General features: G+C 41.3%; 4 protein-coding genes across 5 annotated transcripts; 2 read left to right on the top strand and 2 right to left on the bottom strand.

Annotated features, from left to right (window-relative positions):
- Nucleotides 1–5,657: 5,657 nt before the first annotated feature.
- LOC134622831 (ADP-ribosylation factor 6) lies at nt 5,658–10,910 on the bottom strand. The gene is made up of 2 exons (XM_063468162.1): nt 10,786–10,910; nt 5,658–10,650 (listed from the first exon to the last, which is right to left on the bottom strand). The coding sequence occupies exon 2, from the start codon at nt 9,947–9,949 to the stop codon at nt 9,422–9,424; it is 528 nt and encodes a 175-aa protein (XP_063324232.1). The 5' UTR covers nt 9,950–10,650; nt 10,786–10,910; the 3' UTR covers nt 5,658–9,421.
- A 2,124-nt stretch (nt 10,911–13,034) lies between these two features.
- LOC134622830 (pre-mRNA-processing factor 39-like) lies at nt 13,035–20,214 on the top strand. 2 transcript variants are annotated; one of them, XM_063468161.1, is made up of 15 exons: nt 13,035–13,144; nt 14,432–14,872; nt 15,172–15,365; nt 15,502–15,627; nt 15,831–15,949; nt 16,094–16,261; nt 16,627–16,807; nt 17,228–17,335; nt 17,427–17,591; nt 18,033–18,159; nt 18,302–18,570; nt 18,711–18,895; nt 18,985–19,059; nt 19,360–19,471; nt 19,580–20,214. In XM_063468161.1, exons 2-15 carry the CDS (start codon nt 14,464–14,466, stop codon nt 19,667–19,669), a joined length of 2,328 nt encoding a protein of 775 aa, XP_063324231.1. In that variant the 5' UTR covers nt 13,035–13,144; nt 14,432–14,463; the 3' UTR covers nt 19,670–20,214. The 2 variants fall into 2 exon arrangements, with proteins under 2 accessions (XP_063324231.1, XP_063324230.1); XM_063468160.1 differs by having other exon boundaries at nt 18,985–19,068.
- A 1,048-nt stretch (nt 20,215–21,262) lies between these two features.
- LOC134622829 (ubiquitin-like FUBI-ribosomal protein eS30 fusion protein) lies at nt 21,263–22,920 on the top strand. The gene is made up of 5 exons (XM_063468159.1): nt 21,263–21,364; nt 22,032–22,113; nt 22,202–22,346; nt 22,503–22,558; nt 22,698–22,920. The coding sequence occupies exons 2-5, from the start codon at nt 22,039–22,041 to the stop codon at nt 22,821–22,823; spliced, it is 402 nt and encodes a 133-aa protein (XP_063324229.1). The 5' UTR covers nt 21,263–21,364; nt 22,032–22,038; the 3' UTR covers nt 22,824–22,920.
- A 127-nt stretch (nt 22,921–23,047) lies between these two features.
- Nucleotides 23,048–25,520, bottom strand: LOC134622828 (peptidyl-prolyl cis-trans isomerase FKBP3-like). Its single transcript, XM_063468158.1, has 7 exons — nt 25,414–25,520; nt 25,040–25,141; nt 24,862–24,963; nt 24,353–24,488; nt 24,129–24,196; nt 23,958–24,055; nt 23,048–23,731 (listed from the first exon to the last, which is right to left on the bottom strand). The coding sequence occupies exons 1-7, from the start codon at nt 25,516–25,518 to the stop codon at nt 23,677–23,679; spliced, it is 666 nt and encodes a 221-aa protein (XP_063324228.1). The 5' UTR covers nt 25,519–25,520; the 3' UTR covers nt 23,048–23,676.
- Nucleotides 25,521–25,916: the final 396 nt, after the last annotated feature.

The raw sequence follows: 25,916 nt of genomic DNA, 5'->3' as shown, positions 1-25,916 counted from the left end.
ACTGCGCCCCAGACTACACCTTCCCCCCCGCTCCCTGGATTTCATGTGGGAGTCGGGAGACGGATATAGGCCGGCTGGAACCCACGCGTGCATCCCTCTCTCGCTCTTTTCTCTCACACTGTAGTAAGGCATCATGTTGTGACCACATGAGGGCAGTGCACTTGCTAAGTACAACTTTCCAGCCAGTGAAGTCTGAAAGGTTTTTTTGTGACTAATTTTCCAGTTTAAATATCACTTCTATTTACACGCACTGTCCAGTAATATAAACGAATGAACAGCTAAGCTTAGATATGACACCTCCACCCCACACCAACACATGAAAGCAAAACCTTTGCTGCAGGGTTTTTGAACAGAAGCCAGTGATACACTGATCAGCATCGTTGTCTTCATGTGGAGCAGTCCCCTTTTTCATGTTTTGGCTTACTGGTGTAACATGTAGTAGCTTGCAGATAGGGTTGCAAGGCGAAACGGTATAGCACTCTGCATGACTCTGCAGTGTGTGGCAGTGTCGGGCCTCTTGTTACTGGATATATGGGACAGCAGTAAAACATTTGCATGTGCAAATTTACAGATGTTAACCTAATTGCTATGATAATAGTTTCAAAAGGTAATGACTGTGCCCTCAGTAACACATTGCAGTGCCACAGAGCAGTGATGACACTGTATGTGGGTAATGACTCATGAATCAGCTTCAGAATTAACCAAAGCAAACAGCCACACCCTTATTTCATAATTGACACCCCACAGCAGTCACAGAGTAACTGATCAACCAGCGTGAGCACTGAGTGATCTTTTGTATACTGGATATGAGAAGGTTAACCTCCAACATACTTTTCTTCTGAGATACAAAGTAGAAACTGGATGGACCAGATGTGCATGCTTCTCTGTGTGTTTGTGTTTGTGCATGTTTCAGTGTGAGTTTCTTCCTTTTCCACTGTGAGATTAAGGTCACACCCTCCTCAGTCTCTCCTGCCATCTCTCCCATATTCCCTGCTTTTTTTCCTTCTGCTTCTTTATTTCTGTCTGCCTGTCCTTGTTCGGCTTCAGTTTCAGTATTAAACTAGAAAATATTCGTGTACTAATCCTCACTGTTCCTTTTAATTTACATAGTTTATGGCCATAATAATCCACCAGTAGGACAAGGATCCAGTTTTCGCTGTCGGGATTATTTACTTGTCATGTCTAACCAGGAATTTAAGGAATGTTCTGAATGAATACAACCCCACTCCATGTCTGGTAATTGGCTGACTGTGTTTAATGATTAAGTAGTAATCCCCATCTGAGTGTTTTATCGTTTTTACTGACGTCGCTGAACGATTGCAGCAACAGAACAGTAGGAGGGATTCATCTGCGTTTTAAAGGATACCGCAGAACAGATGTTTGTTGTCACGTAGAGAGCTGAAAAGGCACTCTATTAGTAAAGTGTCTCATTCACAGCTGCCACAAATAGAAGAGGAAACAGCAGAGGCCATTTTTCCATGACCTCATAGCTCTGTCATATTCGACAAAGACAAACTGAACTCATTTGACAGATTGGACGTGGCACTTTGATTGGCAGCCACTTTGCATCATCAAACACATTGTCATGGGCTTATCACAGTATGCAGTCTTTTTTTTATATTCACAGCTCGGAAAATGTACAGTAGAAGTCCATATTACAACAACGTTTGTGTCTCCTACATTGGGGCTATTTATCTGTATCACGTGCGTAACAGGGTTAGTGGGCAAGTTATCCAGACACCATATTTGGTAAGCAAATTTCAGGTCAGCCTAATTGTGAACATGTGAAGTGTATTACTTCTGCTATCATTCTTCAGCTTTTGGCAGGCTGTATTTTCAAGTAAAGCGAAAAATAGAAATGGCGTGGTAGCTGAATATTTTAGAAGTGGATGTTTGAATAGAAGAAACTCCAGCATGAACCATTTTGGAATAGCTTTACATTACTGTGTTCCAAATATCAGTGAGTCTCCTGTTATACGCATATACCTCTAAAGTCACCAGAGCTCAATCCAATAGAACACCTGATACTGACACCGCTGTCGGTGTTTCGAATTAGGAGCCTAACTCTCATAGCTCAGAATGTGACTTATGTTTCCATGATTTATAGCCAGAATCAAGTTCTGATTTCAACAATCTGCATTCAGTTTGTGCTGATCTAAAAAGTAAACATGTAAGTAGAAGAATGGTAAGTAAGAGATGGGATTCAAGATGATCAATTTGGACCTACTTAGATGTGTTCCAGCCATCTGCTGCCGAGTCTTTGTCAATGTTGCCATAGTGATGTGAGCAAACAAAGAAAAGGTATTTCTGTCAATAAGCGACCCTGTCTTCGTTGTGTGTCGTAAGAACTTGTGAATTGGTGAAGCAGAGCCCTAAGCATTTGGGAATAATGCACACTAAACACAAGGATCCTAATGTTTAATACAACTACAGTACATGATTTAGTTCGTAAGCTGTTAAATGCATTCATGTGTGCTGTGTGTGTCCTTTGGAACAGTCACCTACCTGTGATGCACAAGTGCACACAAGCCTGCTGGGTATGCGTGTATCTGTGTGTGAGAGAGAGACTGCACTCCCTTTACTTGATGAGGAGGCCATCTTCAGCACAGGGCTGACACGATATTGCAGATGGCTCAGCATATTCTCATTCTCTATGACAGCACAAATACACACCAGGCAGGGCTGGTGATTTTGGCACCCCCCCGGAGCTAGACTAATTGCACACACAAGCAGGTTTGTTGCAAAATACTAAAAACTAACGTAATTATAAAGTGTGATATACTGTGTATGAAATAGCTTTAACAACCTGTTATATAGTCATACAGTTTGTTTACAAATGCTTTTTTTTAGGGCAGCTGGTTCAAAGCATTAAACTGAGCAAGACAAAGAAAGATTATATGGGATCATGTGATTAACAAGAGATAAGGAAGTCACTGAAGATCTCACAGAAACAAATCATAGCCGTAGATGGACCAAATAAACCTGCTGTGCATGTGACAGGATTAACCTTTGAAATCAGTGGGTTAGGCAATCTGCACTTCAGCATTTTAGTCTGAGAATTGTATTAAATCCCAACGTGCAAAAGGGATTAAATAAATGCAACATTTACGAGAAAAACCATAAGGTTAACCTAAGTGAACAGAGCAGTTGTACACATGCAAATTGCACAGTCAGCCACAACAATCAAACCACTGCCTAATATTGCGTGAGACCCCGTGTCCCTCGCCGATCTGTTGTTTCTGGTTCAATTTGTGTCTAAACAGTCGACGATAAAATATTTGCATAGCTCTTTTTAACTCTGAATTGTACTTCAGTTGCAACAAAACTATTTTGGGAAACAAACTGTATCAGGTGCTCATCTGACACCTGATGTGTCCTTGCAACTTCACCGCGATTGTCTTGTTGCACTTCCTCTCATTTGAGTACATGGTCCAGATGTGTCATTTGACTAAAAAAGCAGAGATAACATCTGGTCACGTGTTGTGCCAACAGACACAGCGGGCATGTGAACAGGAATTTTGACACAAATGGAAGCTCACCTGCCAGTGTCGGACATAAACTCAGGACCTTTGGAGTTACCCTGTGTTGCCTGTCTGTAGGACATTTGCAACAGTTCTTTGCAGGTTGTACGTCGTGGCCTAGTGTGCACATCGCATGCACGGTTGATCTAGAAGGTTTAGATGCAAGAGGGTATATCTAAACCTGTGTAAAGCGCTTTCAGTGCTCAGTCAGAGTAAAAAAAAGTGCTATATAAGAATCAGTCCATTTACCATTTGATATTGCTATGTGGGGTGTGCTTTGGCCGCCACCTTGTTTAGATGCATGGTCATGCCCATCTGACAGTGATCAATGGCACTCACTTACCTGTAAGCGGTTTTAATGTCGTGGCTGATCAGTGTACACGCTCAGTGTGTCAAGGATCTATGACACTGCACTTGTGCTCCAGCTTAAACACTGACAGGTGAGCTGAGACAGCAGCTTTTCGCACACCGACTCACGAACACCTCCCAGCAACCCGCCATACATGTACATGACCCGAGTACGCAGACTAAACACACAGCTGCTGGTGTGTGAAGCTATATGCTCAGTGTCCTACATAAAAGAAGGTGGCTCGCCAAATTGGACATTAGTAAGAGCCAGTGGGGAGGCTGTGTGTGGTGAGTTTATTTTGGGATTTAGTGCTGTGTGTTATTTAGGGATGAACATTGTATTGGTGACTCCGCTTCTGTGTTTGCGTAAGTGGGAGGTTGACAACAGTCCCCAGAGAGAGAGAGGGACATTTAGCTTAATTGTCTCCCTCTTCAGAGTGCGACAGTGTAAATGGCAGCCTGTAACCTAGGATTATTATCTTTTATTACCACAGTTTTTAGAGGACGTGTGAAGGCATAGTAACACTTGTTGACTGTTTTAGCACTTCTTAAAAAAAAAAAAAAGTAGTAGCAGGGGAGATTTGAGTCAGAGGGAAACTAACATATGTTGGTTACGTTTCAGTGTCCAAACCCATATTCAAAACAATCAGGGTTTCACAATAGAAAACACAGCAGCAAGACAGTCAAGGTAATTACAGTGCTGTTTAGCAGACGCGTCATTTAGTCCATAATAACAATAATTTGACTCTGCTATTGTTATTGTCTCCACACTATTCTGCTAATCTTCTTTTGGTTATCTGAATTTGTCCATATGCTGCTGTGGTGTGCCATGTGTCACACAGGAAGGTTGCAGCATATGTCAGTTCCTGTCACAAACGAAAGCGCAACACTGCTTTTACCCATCAGTTTGTCTGTCTTAATCTATAAAGGAAACGTTTGTTCTCTCTCTCTCTCTGTAATTAGAAAATCGTCTCGCTTCCTGTTATGTATTTGATAAAGTTTCTTCTGCTGACATAAGACAAGAGGTCATAATTCTCTTCGTGCTAGTCGTTTAGTTATCTACTGACGTAGAAAAGACTTTGAGTACAATTTCAACAGTGACAGGTTTTTTTTTTTATTTAAAAAAAGAGCTCAGAGTTGGTTAGTTAGGCTTCGGCATTTCATAGTTTTAGTAAAAATAAGATTCTCTGCATTTTTCTTATTTCTCTTGTTTACACGCTTCAGTTAGAAAAAAAAAAGGCTCCATTAATTACATCTTTGAGCCTGAATCTTTGCTGCAGCGTGGGGTTTGTAGCAGCTCACATCCCTCCCACTGCAAAGCTTCTTTGCCAAATGCAAACACAGGCCCTGGGCTCCCTATAATTATTAGCACATTGTCCAAGGAGGAGGGAAATGCAATGTGCAACAGACTCTGAAGAGCTTACAACTGCCTGGAAGCCGAATGTCACTCTGCATGCTGCTTTAACGGGGCTATTGAAACAGGCCCCATGACAACCAAGACGCTGAAACCTTCTGAGCTGGATCTCTGGCCGATGCAGCTTGGTGTGTCAGGAGGGTTCTGCTAAATAGAATTGCAGGTAATGATTCAATCATAAGACAAAGAAGACAAGTATCTGGGCTTGATTCTTATCCCTGACACGCTAACAATCACTGGGTGGTAAAGTCGAAGAGACATGGGGATATGACTGAATATAATGTCCTTGTTTAAGAGGGAAGCTTAAGGCTGAAAGCTCAAGCCTCAAAGGGTAGGACTGTTGCAGCAGTGAATTGAAAAAATGCATCATATTGTTTTTTAATGTAAAACCTGATTTTTATTTGTTTTGTTTACATACATTAAAGTATAATTACCTCCTTTACACCCTACTTTCAAATCTATATCCACACCAGCAAAGCACCACCTAAACATATTTGTATGAACATGAGGAGAAAACGGTGGAGTTCTTTACTTGGCCTCTGACTGTTTCAGCAAAGTGAGCACACTCTATGGAAACGGCTGTGGGAGGATTCAGACAGCGAGCGCCTGAGGTGTGAGAGGCAACGTGTCGGCTTGCTCACCCTCTGAGTGTGTGTGTGTCACATGAAGTTAACTTAAACATAACCCCCAGCCGGTGCTGCAGTTAGCAAGCAGAGCAAGGATTACAGCGGCACGTAAAACACAGAATGCCGAATCAGCGCTGAACAAGCAGGTGAATGCTTCTTAGAAAGCGCGAGACGCTTCGTTGATCGTGCAAGTTCACGAGCTACAGACCTGTTATTGATGACACGTGCGCGTGAATGGTTTCCTGCCCTGCTGAATGAAGAACTGAAGACAGACTGAAATCAAAGAGGAACGCCTGAATAAACAAATGAGGACAGAGGAACTGCCAATGAGCTCAGTTTTAAAGTATTGTTTGAAACCACCCCCTTCTCAGGCGTACAATAGTCTAAGTCAACCCCCACCCTGAGACATACAATGGCAGTGCTTCAGATGAGAAAAAAAAAAATACTGAATGCACATAAAAATGAAACAGGGTTGAGTGTAGGAAGGCTGTGTGAGTGCAGCTGTTCACACTGACACAGGTATTTCCTAATGAAAACATGAAATTATATAATCTATTTAAATAACAGTCTTAAATCCTGCCCTTTAAGTGAGGGCCACAGGTGAGCCTGACAGCATTTGACACCAGCCAATATGTGCAGTGCATCTGCTGCCGAGTGCAGTGACAGCTGTACAAAAGGCCAACGACATGTGCAGCACAATGAACTAGCTCGGCGCTGATGTAACATCAGGAACGGTTTCAAAATGCTCTCCCTTGCCACATTTCCTCTCATTGAACCCTCTTGAGAAAGGCATTCTGTGGGTTTCACTTTGATTGCATCCACAATGAGAGTCATGAATGGAAAGTCATAAGCAAACAAGATCACGCCTGAGAGCGCCTGGGCACGGCCCCTCGGACGTTCAATTATAAGTGGTTTCAGCATGAGAGAAAAATCCAGAGCACGGTGGCGGTTTCAGGAGAGATAGCCCGTCTCGTTTGTGTGTCTATCTCAGTGTCCTTCGTCACATGTGTGCTTTCCACACAGCAACAGGTCAAACTTCAAACCGACACACACTCACAGAGCAAACAGCTCTCGAGCAAACAGAGCAAATGCAGAGATAAACAGCAAGAATTCCTGCGCAGGAATTCCTGGACTCTGACTCCTCTGAATATTTTTACATTAACGTAGCTGGGGACACTGTCATACCTTCAGCTATGTCAGCTTTTAAGGAAGCACTATCCTCCTTAAGTTTAGAAGGTGTCAAAATATCTTTTGACAGGTGAAGCGCCAGGACTTCACCTGTTGATGTAGTTCAACCTGTTTTCATTCAGGCATTCACTCCTCAACCACCAATTTCCATGACAACTATCTTCTTCCTTCAAAGCGTTTCCTGACTACACAGTGATGTCACTCCCCGCAATTCACACCCTCCTCTTTTTGGTAGAGAGAGAGGAACCTGACCTTCCAAACGCAGCCATGTCCCTACTTTTGTTATGCAGTGGAAACACACACGAAGGTCTGTGCTGCTCTGCGCGGCGCGGAGGTGAGAGCATGGCTTTCAAACGGTGGCCTGATCTCAAATGCGTGCCTCGGGGCAGCTCGCTTACTCAGGGCAAAATGCCAGGGCGGTAAAGATCTTTTGTGATGCTGACTAACCTCAGATGTTGCGCAAAGGCAAAGAAAGGCACTGCCCAATTACTCAAAAGAAAAAAAATCCATTGTACTTGTATTTTAGGCAGAATCTTTAGCAGAAAAATTTGTAATTTCCTCATTAAAGTTCTGATTCAGGTTCAGTATTGCTCACCATTACCAAGACAGTGAATTACGGTCCTGTTCCCTCTGGCTTTTAACCTACCATGGCTTACAGATCTGCAAAACTTGCTTTCTTTATGAATCCGGCACCCTGATGACCAGAGTGAAACTTTAAGACTTGAGGCAAAGTAGTTTACCTGACAATCACTTCTCTGAAACTAGAGATCTCATCATTTATTCACAGCAAATGACTCAGACAGACACACACACACACGCACTCAACAGCAGAAAGGAAACGGGCTGAGGCTCACTTCACTTCGCGTTCGTTCGAGTTTCTTTCAGTCATTATAACGCCCTGAAGCTCTCGTTTCCTCTTTTGGGAACTTTTGTGAAATATGACTTTTGCTACGGTAGCAGCTGCTCATTGAAAAGGCATCACTTCCGTACTGATCTGGATATATAATTTTTTTTTTTATTATTTTATCAGCAATAGCAAAAGAAAAAAAAAAAGAGAAGAAATAAAACAGCGGCATCTATAAAGCGTTAACAGAATAGTCGGTTTGGTATTTGCAGGACCATACAGGCTGATGATTTTAAAAATAATAATAATAATTAAAGAAAAGAGAAGGGGGTTGAAGTCACTGGAGCACCTACATTGGAGGAGGAGGAGGAGGTGGTGGTGAATGGGGAGGGTTGGGTATTTGGTTAACATTTGCTGGGGTCCAAAAGTCAGTCACAGAGAGTAAAAATGTGCACAGCCAGCTTGTTGCTAACCAACCCCTCTCCCTCCCTCACTCGCTCTGTCCTGCAGTGCAAACTCAGCGACTAAGAATACCTTCTGCTGTCTTGATTTTGGGAGGGGGGTGTGGGGACACCTGTAACTCGGGTCCCTCTTAAGGCAGCCGAAACTACAAACACTCAACAGTAACGGAAGCTCGAGAGGAAACGATAAGACTGGTTGTAACAGATTCAAACCCTGAAACAACAAAATGTATAGATATATCCATATCACAGTGTGTACGTGTGTGTGTCAGAATATCAAGCGTCCACATAGTGTCTTTCGAACAAACCGCCACAGTAGACATTATGGATGGAATCACTGCACATGAAATAAGTAACTAACACGTCCTCATTCATCCCAGTACAATCGAATACAAAAGGAAGGTCCTAACATATTCATAAACACGCATTCTTACAAATTACAGCGGCAACTTCGACCAATGAAGGTGATATGCGGTTGTGCTAGGCAATGGGCTTTTTTTTTTCATTTGTTTTTTGTCTTTTTGGACTTTCCCCATCCTTTGGATATGTAGCTGGGTGATGACTGAGAATACTGAATGAGGGTTAAGCATGGGGCGAAAATATAAATGTGTCCCCCATAGTCCCCTGAAAAAAAATTACACAAAAAAACAAAAACAAGGAGTTAAAAAATAAAGAATTTGCTGTAAAAGAAAGCGTACTGTATATTTAAACAGTGCTGGTTATACAGAGTGTGAACCAAAGCAAGCTACAAAGAAAAAAAAAGCCAAGAAATATGTTGGTTTTTTGCTTAAATGAAATCTGTGATTATAGTGATGTCAACATTATCCAAAAAAAGAGAACGAAAGAAAACTAGAAGTAAATGCTACCCTCTTTGATACATACTCAGCAGAGGGGTCATGGTATTAATTGCTTCAGATTGCATCTTTTTTTCTTTTTACTTATTATTTTTCATTCTCAGCTACTTCTTTTGCCTCCAAGTGTCCAGGCTGGTGAGAAAGGAGGAGGAAGGGAGGGAAACATTAAGACTTATAATTTGAGGTAAGCCAGGTCAGGCCCTCGTAGAGTCCGTCCCCTGTCGTCGCACACGAAGGCTGAACGTACCAATTCCTATCTCTGATCCGCGTCAGGCCCAGCTTCTCCTGGATCTCGTGTGGTTTCATGGCATCTGGGAGGTCCTGCTTGTTGGCGAAGATAAGGATGATGGCGTCCCGCATCTCTCGGTCGTTGATGATGCGGTGGAGCTCCTGCCTCGCCTCGTCGATCCTATCCCTGTCGGCACAGTCCACCACAAAAATGAGCCCCTGGGTGCCCGTGTAGTAATGTCTCCAGAGCGGCCTGATCTTATCTTGTCCCCCCACGTCCCACACATTGAACTTCACATTCTTATAGGTGACAGTCTCCACGTTGAAACCAACAGTGGGGATGGTGGTGACTGACTGTCCCAGCTTCAGCTTGTACAGGATGGTAGTTTTCCCAGCAGCATCAAGTCCAAGCATCAATATTCTCATCTCCTTGTTGCCAAAGATCTTTGAAAGCATTTTCCCCATCTTGTTTTCTGTTCATAAATACTTCTTTAGAAGATATAGTGAAGCTTCTCCAATGAGAAGAAAATAGGGGGGGGGGGATATATCACTGAGAAGTTACAGTTTCAATGTGTTGCTACTGAAAGTCCTCCACGTGATGGCAGCGGTGGGCTGACACAAGTGTCAATGTTCAAAAGGTGGTGGCTTGCAAGTTTGTACAGTACAGTTAGCTGGTCTGTGGTGATCTGACCTGAGCATTCAGAAGAAGCAGTGTGTATGGAGCCCTCACAGACTTGAGTGGGGGTCTGTTTTCATGATCCAATGGATTCCGATGTAAGAAGAAGAAGAAGGAGAAAAAAGCCCGATATGTTTCAAAGTCGCATATGAGCAGTGACTTCCGTCAAAAGCCACATTTCAAGTTTTTTTTCGTTCGAAATCCTGTTGCTCTCAGCGGAGCTGGAAACTGACACAAAGTAGTGCCTTCTCACCAGAAGCGGACTATACAAAAATCAGGCCCAGTTCAAGCCCGGGGGTTCCCACTTCCTCCTTGGCTGCCGGCTGTCCACAATTGGCCTTAGCTAATTCCAGTCGGTGAATTTTCAAAGCTCGGCGATTTTCTTGTTAAAAAGCCTAAATTAAACCTCTCCGGTCCGTTTCTGCGCCGGGACATCCAGAGGAAGAGCGCTCAAAAGGTCATTGATTCATCCGACTTTCTTCTCTTCCCCCTGTGACACAGGAGCGGTCCAGAGAAGGGAGGGGTGTTAGTACAGAGGACAACTTTGGATCCGAAAAAAATACTCTTTTCACACACAGAAAAGCAACACGGTACAGATAAAACGAAGACCGCGGTAAATACTTACGTCTGCGGCAATCATCCCCCTGTCCCCGGACCGTTTCTCCCCGCTCTTGCCGCTCTCTGTCTCTCTTCCTCCCTCTCTCTCTCTCTCCAGCCGTTCAGTCACAGCGGTGGCGGTGCTGTGTTACCGGAAAAGGTGCGGACCCAGATCAGCCGCCACTTCCTCTATACCGCTCACACACACTACTGATACATTCAGGGGCTACCTCGGAGCTCAGAAATTTGGCTACATTGAAAACAAAAGACTAGAAGGATGGTGCACAGAAACTCTCTACAAATCAATCTTCATGTCCGTATTCCTCCTTAAACATAACAGCTAGATGATTAGTAAATTAGGTAATTAATACTCAAATAATCTTTAATTCGATTTATTAGGCAGCCCAAAATCAAATCGTTCAACGAAATAAACAATCGTTTAAATCTGCACAAGATTATTGATTTAATAAAGTTATGCACTGACGTTGTAATTGTCTCAAAATCCACGCTCCGTAGAAACCACCGTGGTCGTTGGGAAAACACACCCTTCATTTAGATTTTAAAAAACGCGACTGCCCCTAAACGCACTCTACGCCATTTCGCATGCGCGCCCAGAAAAAAAGAACTGCAGACCGGTCCATTAGGCACTATTGCTGACGCCATTTGGGCGTTCATTATGGATGTAATCGCCTCTGGTTTAACGTACCGCAATGAAAACACACAAGACCGCACACATGAAACACATGCCATGATTTAGTTGGCCCGGTGGTCTCAGGAGACGGTTTACTTTCGGGTCTTTCTGACATGTCTTATCATCCATTCAAACAGTTCCTGTATTATTAGTCTGTGACGTGGAGAATGTGAGTGAGTAGGGCGGGAGGAACTACAGTATTTCATTGGTGAAAGCATTGCTTGACACCAGCTTATTAATTTAGGCTGCCTAAAGAAAGACACGGTCAGTATAAATATAAGTGAACTCGTGTTTATTGCCATAATAAATTATGAGAGGTGATTCTAATATCATAAAATAGTCATGCACTCATAAGCCTTATTCCAAAATAAGGCTATGAGAATAACCGTGCCAACTTTACTTTTGAAATGGGTTTAAATGTGAGATTTTACAAAGGGGCCTCACCCTGTTTTTCATTCTGTTGTGCCTGCCAGTTTAACATCTAACTATTATTACTGTTCTTAGAAGTTTCTTAAAGTAAAAAAAGTTGTCACTGACTGTATAAAAGTAAAAAGACATAATTTTCATAGATTTAGTCAAATCTAGGATCTCAAATACCGCTCCACATTTTCAGGCACAAACATTCATGATAAGGATCTCTGAAATTGTTGTCTACTTGCAACTGAGGCGAGGCAGCTGAATAACAAACATGCCAGTGTGGTGCATAAACTTGCAACACATGTTGATCTGCCACAATAATATAACCACTGAGATATTAAATTGGTAATATTGTATTGTAACAGTAGCACTCAACAAAGTGTGGAATATATTAGGCAGCAAGTAAACAAGTTCTAGAAGTCGATATGGTGGAGAAATGTCAGGATTGTGACGAAGTGATGCTGGCTAGGGACAAAGTCTAAATGAAATTATAGTAATAAAGCTGATAACACCTTTACTGGCACATAGCTGGGTTAGGTTAGCTAGAAAGCTCCCACACAACAGTACCAGACCTACCTGACGTTACCTGCTTGCTGCAGCTTGCTGAGTCCCAAGTGATTAATCAGATCAATAGTGGTTTGTTTAATAAAACGAAATGCTTTAATAAATATAATAAAAGTGAAATACAAAATGTAATTCTATACCTAGAGAGGTTGCTTGAGGGATTTATTGTATGGAAGAATAAAGTGGTATAAAGCTTGGTTGATTGTAAATGTTTGTTTTTTTGTTAATAAAAGTAAAGAGTGTTACTTTCAAAAATTTTTAATGCAGTGTAATGTATTGTACAAAAGGCACAGAAGATTTAGAGCTCACGTTTAATATTGCGTCATGCGGTTTAAAAGTAGAAACTGAATCTGTGAATTCTTGTGTCAGTGTGTGTACACTAAAATTTTTGGGTTTATATGCAGCACTTTTAACAAACACTGCAACTGCAGGAAAATGTACTTATTTATTTATTTCATTACTTCTGGGGGAATTCACAAAAGCTATGGGCTAACTTCTAAATATTGTTTCTGCATTTTAATTTCATCATAAAATGTACATTGGCAAGACATCAAGAACAACGAATAGCGCGCCGTCGCTGGTGGGTGGTAGTTCGACTGGGCATGCGCACACTGTCCCTCTCATCTTCCTCCAACTTAAGAATGGTGTGCGAAACGCGGCCGGTCGCAGTAGTGTAGATAAAGTGAATTCAAAAGCTGCACTCAAGTCCACGGGGGTAAGTAAATTGACGCAACAGATACGGATAAGATTCTTAAACGTATTTTTATTTGTTGATTTGGTTTTATCTGACTAGTAACGAATGTAACAATCGCTAGTTGCGAAATGGGTAACATTAGCCTGTTAGCTAACGTGCTGCTGTTAGCTAACTGCTACCGACTATTTCCTGGAGGCCTAAGCAAATGCTGTACATGTAAATGTCCTAGTTACGATGTATGTAATAGTTTCCTATTCGCTATTCTGTAAACGCTGCTATCAACGTAAAGAATCGGTGAAAAATGTAGATACTTAATTAAAGACGAATAGTTTGTGTTGGACCGTACTAAGCAAGCGCGTACACGAAACATGCCTCGACCTCTACTATTATACTTATTTGAGATAGACGGGCGCCAGGCCTAACTTCTGGTTGAACTTTGACCATGGAAAAGACCTCCCGGCAACAACAAGGCCTCGAGGAGCAAACAAAGCTAAAGCTACTCGTTTTTTAAAGGAAATATTAAATTTAAAAAACGGAACAACAAAAAAGTCCCCAAAGTAAAATTAAAAAAGAAAACAACTTTAGTATTAAGGTAGCTAAGCGAGAAGCTAAGAGTAAGCAACCGAGTACGCGGAATTATTTTTAGTAGTTAAATTAGGGCTGAAGCTTAAACTGGCACTGGTTTAATGTTAGAACAAGGAAGTATCCTGTTGCTTTAGCGGCTGTTTTTACTAGGGTTGACCTCTTTAGGCGTAAAGGAAGTAAAATTAAAAAAAAAAAATCGTTTGAAACGAAAAACATGCCTCGTGTTGCGTCAGATTTATAAGTATCATTTTAATCAGTGAAGGTTCATGGCAAGTTTAAAATACAGCACGTTGTCAATAGTTGTGGAAAATTCTTTGTCAGAACTAAACTGGCTTAAATTGTGAGTTGAAAGTAATTTCTTGTTTGTAGATATTCTACCTATAACTGCAGTTCACACTTGGATATTTCTTACTTGTTTATTTTAGGTACCAAGTTCCTTATTATAATTGTACTTGACATTGTTTTTTGTGCTGTCCTGACTAGTATCATTAAGTGCTTATTTTTAAAGAAGTGATTGGAAACTCAGTGGATGTTTTTATTGATTGATTGATTTAAATGGTGGGAATACTTTAGCTTATTTCAGAGCTAGTTTTCTTAGTTTTAGTTTTTTTTGTTAAGTTGTACAAACCATTAATATTTCAGTAAACTGTAATAGTATTTGGTGTGTGGAAAAATCTATTTTCTTTTTCTTGAGTGTGTCTTTACTTTTTTCTGTCCCAAAAGACCTGAAAATCTCAGAGGGTACATTTCCTGGAATGCTGGATACTGAGTCCCCTGCCATGGAGAGCAATGGGGATGCCTTTCTTCCAGACCTTCCTGTCGTAGGCCAAGCAACTGACTGGTCACTAGACCAGGTTGCTCCAGAGCCTCTCTCCAATGTCTTGCCTGAGGATTCAGATGTGTCTCAGGATGCCATGGGACAAGAGCAACAACCGGGCCAGCAAATGAATTCCACAGATCTGGGATCTGTGGAGAAGGCTGTGGAACAATTTCAACTTGCCAATGCTCAGCTCTTCCAAGAACACCCACCGCCACCACCGCCACCTCCTCCCCCTCCACAGCCCACAGAAGATGCACAGCAAGCAACAGAGCCTGTAGGGTCTGAGCCTTGCAGCCAGGACATGAATATTGAGTCTGAATCCACTGGACAGACTGACAGTCAAGGTAACTTAAAACTTGTTTTTCAGTTGGCTCAATTGATTTAATAATAAATGCTTAGTCATGAAGTTGACTCTGGTCCAATTGTTAGTGTAACGTCGTAAGATTTAGCTAGTTTTCAACAAGCAACCAAGAAAGGTACTGTGTAGAATCAGCATAGTGTCTCTGTCCATTTTTTTCTGTCGGTGCTTACAGTAACTAATTTATTGAAAAGAAAACTGTCAACAAATGACACATTATGCACAAATCATGAACTGTAATTTTGTAGTTAAACTCACTTGATGATTCCTTGTCAACTTCTCTAGATGGGACAGAGGCTACACAGGTGGCAGAGGATGGCATGGAGCTAGAAGACCCATCCAAAGAAACAACAGAAGAAGCAGCTGTTCCTACAGATCCCGAACTGCCCTCAGAGTTTGAAAAGCTTTTTAAGGGAGTTGAGGAAAACCCAGAAGATTTCAATGCGTGGGTCTATCTGCTGCAGTATGTAGAACAAGAGGTAAACAGAAGGCACACACATTTACAAAACTGAGTGAAAATTATATTCTTGTCCAATAAATTTGAACAAAAATTACTTGTAATGCTAAAAAGAGGTGGTTAAATTGTTGCAATTTGGTCTTTCTACTTCTTTACAGAATGTCCTTACAGCAGTGAGGAAGGCATTTGATGTGTTTTTCCTACGTTATCCCTACTGCTATGGCTACTGGAAGAAGTATGCAGATATTGAGAAAAAGCATGGCAATGTACAAGTTGCAGAAGAAGTAAGTATGCCTTTTGTACTCACACGTGTTGCTTTCTTTGTTTGTTTTTTTTGTTTTTTTTTTTAACTTGGTGTGCCTGCTTTTCTGTGTCATCAATAACTGACCAGCTAGAATAATCTGTTAAGAACCAAAATTTGGGGCATAAAAACTCAGACTTTTATGAACAAACTCATTTTATTTATTTATTTATTTATTTTTACAAGGTGTACAGAAGAGGTTTGCAGGTCATCCCTCTCAGTGTCGACCTGTGGATCCACTATTTGACCTTCATCAAAGAGAATTCTGATCCTAATGACCCAGAGACTGAGGGGCGCATTCGAGCGTGAGTAAAGTCTATCTATCTATATACGCACACACACTACTGTTTTACTTTTCTTTCTTCTCAAATGGTTGAACTTGTTTCTTTAAGTTAATGAAACATTTCATGAATCTTTTTTACTTCTTTTTTTTTTTGTTTTCCTATTAGCTCCTATGAGCATGCAGTGCTTGCAGCAGGCACTGACTTTCGCTCAGACCGTTTGTGGGAATCCTTCATAAACTGGGAGACGGAGCAGCAGAAGTTGGCTAACGTCACCGCCATCTATGACCGCATCTTGGGCATTCCAACCCAGCTGTATTCCCAGCACTTCCAGAGGTACAGTAAAAGAACAGTTTCCACATTTGTTTGAAAGTTTGCATTCACTTGATGAGTGTGTTATAAAATCATCATAAAAGGCAAATATAGAGTTTTTAAAATTACAAAGCCCCAAACCCAGTGATGGACACATCCTGCTCTGCAGTCTTGAAATGGTTGTTTTGGAACTGCACAAATAATAGTTTCTACCTCTGCCCATGGTCTGCTTGGTTGGTTTTGCTTAATCTTCCATCTTGAACAGCTTAACTGAAAGTTGATTTCATGCTTTGGTAAAGGAATAAATAGTCATGGTGCAAATCATTTTGAAAATTATAACGTCATTGTATGAAAGAGCTGTGCACTGACATTTTCTTTTCTCTCTGCAGGTTCAAAGAACATGTGCAGACTAATCACCCCAGGCACTTCTTGTCAGAAGAGGAGTTTGTCCAGCTAAGGCTCGAGCTCTCTAAAGCCAGCCTGTCGGGAATGGTTGGTGACAGTGGAGAGTCACAAGTTGCTCAAGAGGAGCTTCCACCTGGTACAGAGGATCTTGCGGATCCTGCTAAGGTAAAACCTTCTCTACCAATCCCGTAGGGGAAAAAATTTACAAAATTACTGCTTGCAGGGTTAGCAGGAGCTTGGATGTTATCCATGATGAAAGGGAAAAGATAATTTGCCTAGGTTTGAAGAGGTGTCTTTATGTCAGCAGCCAGGCCAATCAATGCCAGGTGGGATTCACGTTGGTATCCAGTCAGGGACTCGCCCTAAAACTTACAGGATCACCCGGGGCCCGTTGATCCCAGCACCTATACCCAGTGGCTGATATGCAGGGTGCATAAATACTTCTCCCCTCTGCAGGCTTCTTATCTCTGGTGATGTAAATCGTTGGCTGCAGGAATAGAAGTTTTTACATCAAGTGGAGAATGTGATACGGAGAAGCACAGATAAGGGTGCTAACCTTGTTTTTGTCTGTGTGTTTGTATGTAGAGAGTGACGGAGATTGAGAACATGCGTCACAAGGTGATTGAGGTGCGGCAGGAAGTTTTCAACCACAATGAACACGAAGTCAGCAAGCGCTGGGCCTTTGAAGAAGGGGTGGGTCTTGTTTTTTTCCTCACTGATGTTTTATTCTTTCAGTTTTTTCCCCCCTCATTATTATCAAACTAATCAATTTGTGTTTCTTTAGATTAAGAGACCGTACTTCCACGTCAAAGCCTTGGAGAAGACGCAACTGAACAACTGGAAGGAGTACCTGGACTTCGAAATTGAGAATGGGACTCCGGAGCGTGTGGTGGTTCTCTTCGAAAGATGCCTCATCGCCTGCGCTCTCTACGAGGAGTTTTGGATCAAGGTAAAGTGACCTTGAGCCTTTCCGACACTCCTGCTACCTCCCTGCACTTCCCCCATCAACGATGATATCACATCGACACAGTCCTGCACTCTCTTTGCGTGTAACGTTGATATGTGACTGTATCTGTTGTATTAGGGGATGGCCAGCTTGCCACACAAGATTTGACTGCAGCATATGCCAACTACTACGTTGCATCTTCTTCGTCTCCCACTACCTTACAGAAACTTATCTAATTGGTTCCATGAAGGTGCTGATGGGTTTACACAGAAAATTTCTAAAAACGATCTTGTCAATGAAGAAATTGCCTGTCTGTGAACTCAAAATGTAGTTTAAAAATGTCTTGTCTCTTTTGCCTTTCTTTCTTTTCTTTCTTTTTTTTTTTTTTTTCCTCTGTCCTCTCCTGGCTTTCTTCCAACTTGCTTTCTCTTTTTCACTCTGAAGTATGCAAAATATCTAGAGGGCTACAGCACTGAGGGTGTGAGACATGTCTACAAGAAGGCGTGCACCGTCCATCTGCCCAAGAAACCAGCCATCCACCTGCTGTGGGCAGCCTTTGAGGAGCAGCAGGGTGAGTACCTCAGTCAGTCAAAGCAGCATGCAAATTAAATGCAAAAGCAAAATAAAGCATGGAGATCATGAATAAGAAACAAATGTGGAAAACTGCTCAGCTGACATTCCTTTTTCTTTTTTCTTCTTCTTTTTTAACCCAGGCAGCGTAGAGGAGGCTCGGAGCATCCTGAAGTCCCTGGAGGCATCGATCCCAGGTCTCGCCATGGTGCGTCTTCGGAGGGTCAGCCTGGAGCGTCGCCACGGAAACTTGGAGGAAGCTGAGGCGCTGTTGAGGGAGGCGATGGAGTCTGCGAAGAATGCTACTGAGACATCGTTCTATGCTGTGAAGCTGGCCAGGCAGCTGATGAAGGTGCAGAGGAGTTTGGGCAAGGCGAGGAAGGTGCTTCTGGATGCTATTGAGAAAGACCAGGTGAGAGAGGGTTGATTATATCAGATGGTCAACACATTATAGCATTGGTTGTTTCTCTTGCAATGAATTCTGTTCACATGATAAATATAACTGTGTTGCACTAGTTGTGAACTAAACTGTGTGTTTTGTGGTTTTTGTAGACGAGTCCAAAACTGTATCTAAACCTGCTTGAGCTGGAATACAATCGAGATGTGACGCAGAATGAGGCAGAGATCTTGGCTTGTTTTGACCGAGCCCTGAATAGCCCAATGCCTCTTGAATCACGGCTCCTCTTTGCCCAGCGCAAAGTTGAGTTTCTTGAAGACTTTGGCAGCGATATTAATGCGTAAGTTGTTTTTAGTGGTAAAGGGAGAAATTCTTTGTTTTGTTTGTTTTTTTTGTAAAGAGTCATGTTTATTCTTTTACACCTTTCAGCCTTGTTGCTGCCTATGAAGAACAACAGAAACTACAAAAAGAAAATGAATCGGCAAAGAGGAAGGCCGAGAACGGGTATGACAGGTGGTTAATGAAACGCAGCATCCATCACATCCACACAAACACTCAGAAAATTTTCACACCCCCTTCTAACAAGGTTTTAGAAAGACACTAGAAAATGGACTAGTAGTAGTAGTCGTCACATGAGTGTCTTGTATTTCTTGATATCTCAGTGAAGGGCAGATGCATATTCTACATATTGAAAATCTACAAATTGGTTAGAACAACACCAAAAAACACCAAACTTGGCTGTAACTGCTGTTTCATTTGTCAGCTATAAGCTGGATCTTACTAATTTAAACTTTACCTCTCCAGCTCTCAGGAACCTGATGCTAAGAGGCAGCGTGTGGATGACGGCTCTGGTGCTGTAGCAAACGTGACTGACATGCAGGCAAATGCCTCTGCTTACAACTATAACTGGTACCAGGTGGGTTACAGATCTGTTACATTTACAGCACTTAGAAATTAGTTTGTCACAAGAAGTATGTGTGGTCAATTACAGCCCTTCTAACTTCCCCCCCACTTTTCTCTTTAGCAACAGTACGGTGGTTGGGGACAAAACTCCTGGGGGCAATACAACCAGTATGCCCAGTATAACCAGTACTACCCCCCTCCTTCTACATGATGGACAACATTTTGATCTGAAGATAGTGGCCTGACCATCCATTTGACCTTCTTACATCTTGGGACAGGGCTTCTTACCAAGGTGTCATGGAGATTTCAAAAAGCTTTGTTTTTTGTTTTATTTCTTCCCCTTTTCTCTGGTTCACAGTGTGCTAATCAACTTTACCACATATTGTAGCTCTTGATAGGAGTATATTTGGCCCTCTTTAGCAGTTATCAGTTCTTTAATTGCTACAGTCATCCTCTCCACCACTGGCTTCTTTTTGGGTTCTTGAATGCATGTTATTTGTGAAGGCAGATTTATTTTTTCCCTGTGTGACAAAGGCTTTTCTAATTTCTAGACCACATGACTTAGTTTGCTCTCTGTCTTTGTGTTAAAGAATTTGTAAGGGGAAGCTTTCATTAATGTATCTGTTATCATTCTCCCCCCCCCCCAATCACAAAGATTTGTAATAACTCATGGTTATGTTTCCCTAAAGAGCAACAAAGAGTTCCTTGTTTTTTATTTTGACTTGATTTCATAATAAAGAGATTGATATCCTTAAATGCTTTTTTTGTTTTGATTTGTTTTAAATAATCCACAAAGGGCTAGAATGAATATTGTCATTAGCTGTTTAGTTTACACTTTTACTATCATTCAAAGTCAAACAACTTTTCCTTTCCAATATTCAATAGCAAATGTAACTTGTTGGCAGGAATGTAGTTAAAATATTAAATATATTTGAATAATGGATTTCCACGAAAGCTGAAATCCCTGCCAAGCATTTCTAAATGCTGCACTGAGCCACGGTAACTGAAGCTGTGCTTTGTAAAATTTTTGTAATTTTGTTGTTCATTGGCAACTCATTCAATAATTAGAGTACATTTTCCCAATAATGTACAAAAAGCATTGCTAGTCAAGCTGAAGCTCTAATGGTTTTTGAAGGATTGAAAACGTTCTCCTCAAAAAGTATATCACTGTTTAGCAGTTGGCTCAAATTATACAAATCAACTATCATTTTGATCCTTATGTGAAAATGAGCCACACTTAAAACCACTGAAATCATTGCTGAAGGTAACAGAATATTGTTATTGGCATGGGAGTCACATGCTGACATGCCATCCCAGGACCATTATCCACTCATATTCAAACAAACTTCTTATTTTTTTGTAAAAAATAAACAAGAATATGATGAGTATATAACCCTCTCCATGTGCAGTCAGTAATACTGAAGTGTAGGAGAAAAAAGAATTAAATGAAACATAAGACATAATTTGATGTTGGTTGTGGAACTTTGGTATAAACCACAAGGACCAGGATTTTGTGAATAATTTTGTGTATATTGAGTCAAACGGTTTTAAAAACTTAAAAAAACCCCCATATTTGTTAATGTTAATTTTAAGAACAAAACTTAATCCTTAGCAAACAGGACACCATGAGAACAAACAAACAAAAATTAATAAAATACAAATATCAGTAGAGCAGGCATTTCTACAAAACATCAAGGAAAAATAGATAAATACAACCAATGAAGATCACATGAACCCGTAAATATAGCTGATAGCTGTGCTATAACTAGAACAGATGCGACACTACCAAAGTACAAGAGGCGTGGCCACCGCGTCCGACGAGCGTTACGTAAATCCGCACATGCGCTGTGCAGACCCTTAAACAGTCCTTTTTATGCCTAGCGTTGAGCGACTAGCATCAAACGAGGTGAGAGCTGTGTACTTTTAATAAAAATTTCCCAGTTTGGCATTGTCGTTATACGTTTTATCTTGCAATTGGTGCACATATGTCATCCGTAACCATAAGTTAGGCTTTTTATTGACGAGTGAAGGTGTATTTCATATGTTTTTACTGGACTTTTACGATACGCGTGCCCCATGTGGCTAGCTAAGCTAGCATAGCTTCTGCTAGGACCCAGGAGAAGCTTCAGTTCAGCTCCCGGCGGCTGGTAGTGCATTATTTCTCCACAGTTTTAATAAGTTTCAGGTTTACCACCGGAGATATTTACTTTGAGGATCATATGTGGGTTTCATATTCTGAAGTATGAAGGCAAAGTGAAGGTTTGGTAATCGGGATTTGTTAAAAAAAAATTTTAATGCCGCAAGTATGTTTCCGCAATCATCGTCACGGTAGACATTTTTACTTGTCACACCAAGTAAAGCACACAGCATTTTCAAGGGATGCCAGCGTTTTATCAATGTCCTAATTAGCAGTTATTGTAATTGATGTCAAAGTCCTTGTTATATAATCAAGTCTAGTAAACATAAAATAGCTATATTGGCAGTTGGATGTTACAGTTATGCTTTTATATGAAAACTAATAAAAGTTTCATCCATGACTAAAGATGCTTGGCCCTACCTTTTTTTTTTTCCAGCATCAAGATGCAGCTTTTCTTACGTGGCCAGAACACTCACACCCTTGAGGTGACTGGAGAGGAGACTGTCGGCCAGATCAAGGTAAAACTTGAACCAGTGTAAAACTTGTACCTTATTAATGGCAATATTGCATAAAGGATTATTATGAGAAAACCTGTTTGTGTCCCAGGCTCATGTCCAGGCTCTGGAAGGGCTCCTGGTTGAGGATCAGGTGCTGCTGCTTGCTGGGTGCCCTCTGGAGAATGATGCCTCTCTGGCGTCTTGCGGTGTCTCTGAGCACTGCACCCTGGAGGTAGCTGGCAGACTTCTGGGAGGTATGTGTGCATGGGCATGACATGTAGTTATTCACATATTTGAATGTTTGTTTTCTTCGGGACTTCAAAACTTGGCACAGGATGGCACTGATATAGTTTGTCTTAACAAAACCACCTTGATAGCATGATCTTTGTTTCTCTCTTTCACTCTACCAGGTAAGGTTCACGGCTCTCTGGCCCGTGCCGGAAAAGTGCGGGGACAGACTCCCAAAGTAAGTGTAACTTCACCTCTTCTTCTTCAAAAAAAAATTCTGGGGGGGGGGGGACTCTGCCTTCAGCTATACTACAGACTGTATCTGCTTTTTTTTTTTTTCACTTTTACAATGATGCCAATTCATTCTTTTTCTTCAGGTTGATAAGCAGGAGAAGAAGAAGAAGAAGACTGGCCGTGCTAAGCGCCGCATCCAGTACAACAGGCGCTTTGTGAATGTCGTTCCCACCTTCGGAAAGAAGAAGGGACCCAATGCCAACTCTTAAGTGGTTCACTGCCCTAAAGGAGAAACGGCATCATCACCTGTCAGTTTTTACCAAGTTAAATGTCATCCTGTACAAAATAAAAACAATTTTGACTTGGTCTAGTGAGTGATTTGTCCTGCAATGTAAATCTAGATCTTTAGCAAATAATCTTTGCGGTTTCTTAATAAAGACAATTGTCCTGTATTTGAGCCAAAGTTTATTCTGTCTCTAGGGATTAATGCAAGCTAAAATTGGCAAATTTAGCTTTGAAGCTAAACTTCATTAGCTGCTCCTGTTCAGTTTGTGTGCAGACACTGGATGCTTAGACTCTAAAGACGTGCATCACTGTACATGGAATACCTTAGTTTGCATATTTAGAATGGTCTTGCACCTTATGGGTGCGACACAAAGTCTTGTATTTACAACTTATTAAAATCTTCCAGGAACAACAATTAGTAGTTGGCATAAAACTATACTGGGAGGTCTTAGTACTTCGTACACCACACGAACTAGTTCTCTTAATACAATTGACTTCAGGCTAAAGAACACGATGTAGACAGGTGTAATCTGTACAGTGACCGGTTAACTGAAATGAACAAATTTGGGGAAAATGATTTATTTCTGACATTGTACATGCAAAAGAACAAAAAGATAACATCACAGTCTCTTGTATGTACATTATTAACAAGCCATTCCACTTTGTCCAAATCAAACTACTTTTTTTTTTTTTTAAATCCAATTGGTATATGTGTAATACTATGCTAAAGCACAGGCATCCCAGGAATATTGCAATCCAAGACGCATGCTGATGTCCCTCTCTACCTCAAGGCCTTTAATTAGGTGTGAATTCTTGAAATGTAGTGCATGCTTTGGGCTAATCCACAGACACCAGCTCGACCTCGAAAATCAGCTTTGCGTTGGGTGGAATTCTGGGAGAGGTGGAGTTAAGGAAAACTGGCTTTCATTTAATTATGTTAGCATTAAAAAATAAAGGAGGAGGACAGTTATAAGCAAGAATCAAGCCACATTAGAACCTGAGCTCTGACCTTACGTGCAGACAGCTCGTGTAGTTTCATCACATCCCTTTAGAAATATTTAGACATTTATGAAACATGCACGCAAGGTACAAAATACCAAAGAGGGGGGGAAGGATACTTGGACTCAGGGAGGCCCTTCTTTCCGTAAGCCCATTCAGGTTCAATCTCCAATCGAGCAGTTTCACCCTTGCTCATTGTCAGTAGGGCCTCATCCCACTGTGATGATTACAGACATTAGACAGAGAAAAAAAAGTTAAGAAAACTAAATGACAACAGCAGAGCAACTTACTCCTCTGATGACTTTGCCCAAGCCGACTTTGAAGCTGAGTGGTTTGGCCTGTTTCTTCTTTCTCGCCACTGCAGATCGAAGAGAACCAGGACAGATTCTTCATTGCTACATAGAGATTTGATCTACATAACTAAGAAGTACAAATTACTTAGTTTAACATTTTCAATAACGCAAAAGCACGACTAGCAACAGAGCATCACCTTAAGAGTGCAACGCGGTCATACCTGTGGGAACATTGGTGTCAAAGACAGTCCCATCCTCTAAGGTTCCGGTGTACCAGCAGCTCACAGTGTCGCCCTTCTTTGGGAAGTTTGTCTTGTCGCCTTTCTTCAGCACTGATTTGGTGTACTTTGGAGGACCCTGAGAGAAGTAATGAAGCAGTGGTCAATAAATGTGAATAATCGCTGAGTGCTCACCAGAATCGACTTTTTGTACTTTAGCATACAATGAAAAAATATTTCCCAATTCACATTATTTTTACAGCCTTTTTGAGTCTTCATGAGTACCCCTGAATTTTATATTCACTCCAGTAACCATAATCTACAGAACCAAAATCTGCACCCCCCCCCAATTAACCAACACTGAGCATCAGTATCATGCACGTGGTTATAATGCACTTATCCCCATGTGGAATATGCGAATGGACAAAAGAAATTACAGCATTTTATAGGTCTCCTTTTTTATATAAATGATCATATAAAACAAGTTGATATTTGATGGTGTGCATCAGTACCTCATCTACAACTTCTGTCTTGACTTCTTTGGGTTTTTCTTCGACTTTCACAGCTTTAACCTTCTCGGTCACTTCTTCCACTGCTTCTGTGCCTTTAAACCTCTGCAAATCACACGTTTACACACTTTATGTTCAGCATCAAGGTTCATCATCGAGGCGGATGACAATCGTGACTTACTTTGCTCTCGAAGAGCTGATCGTAGGCGATAATCAGTTGCTCTTTCTTTGCAGTTTTGGCAACATTTTTGATGTTTCCGAGCAGCTTGTGCTCGTTGAGGAACTGAAATAACAACAAACGAACAGAAGGAGAAAGTTTAACTCGTTTGCGCTCAAGCCACGAGGAGCTGCACAGGTCAAACCCTAAGAGAAGCTGTTTGTATTCGTATTAATGTGCAGATAGTGCTCAACATTGTGCTCTGCTGTGCTGAGCTGAAGCACAGCATCCCATCGGAGCTAGCCATGCTGCATGCTGCACTTCACAGTGAGAATTCAAACCGGTAACCTGCAGATATCCCAACCGGAATCCCGAGGAGACTAAAGGGAGAAACATACCGAGTGGGCCGCATTGTCCTGCAGGAACTTTATTATGTCTTTTTTGGGCAAATCATCACTTTTGAGCTGCTCATCGCTCCATTCCCGTGTGGGCTCAGCCGCCATTTTGAGAGGCGAACTAGTGAACTTTGACCTCCGTGCGCAATATAAAACCGCAAATTCTGACGTTTTAACACAAAATCACAATGAAAATTTTTAAATTCTATTTTTAAATGTATTCTTATTTTTTCCCGGATGACCTTTATTCATAAGATAAGAAATGCGTTTCTACACATTTTACCGTGAACGCGGAATAAAAGTTTAATGAAGAAATATAAGATACATTTGTATTGCTTATATTATCATCATATATATTAATATATATATTATATAGCGCTATATTGAAATAACTGTCTGATGTGTATACCGCCGTCTAGTGGACAGCAGTTACACACGTGCCCCTGACTTCTATCAAGATAACTAAAGCACTTATCTAATATATCCAGTTACACCGAGAACAAACT

The sequence above is a fragment of the Pelmatolapia mariae genome, unplaced genomic scaffold, assembly GCF_036321145.2.
Source record: "Pelmatolapia mariae isolate MD_Pm_ZW unplaced genomic scaffold, Pm_UMD_F_2 NODE_ptg000235l+_length_50846_cov_1, whole genome shotgun sequence".
Lineage (NCBI taxonomy): Eukaryota > Metazoa > Chordata > Actinopteri > Cichliformes > Cichlidae > Pelmatolapia > Pelmatolapia mariae.
This window is presented reverse-complemented; position numbering and strand designations above follow the sequence as displayed.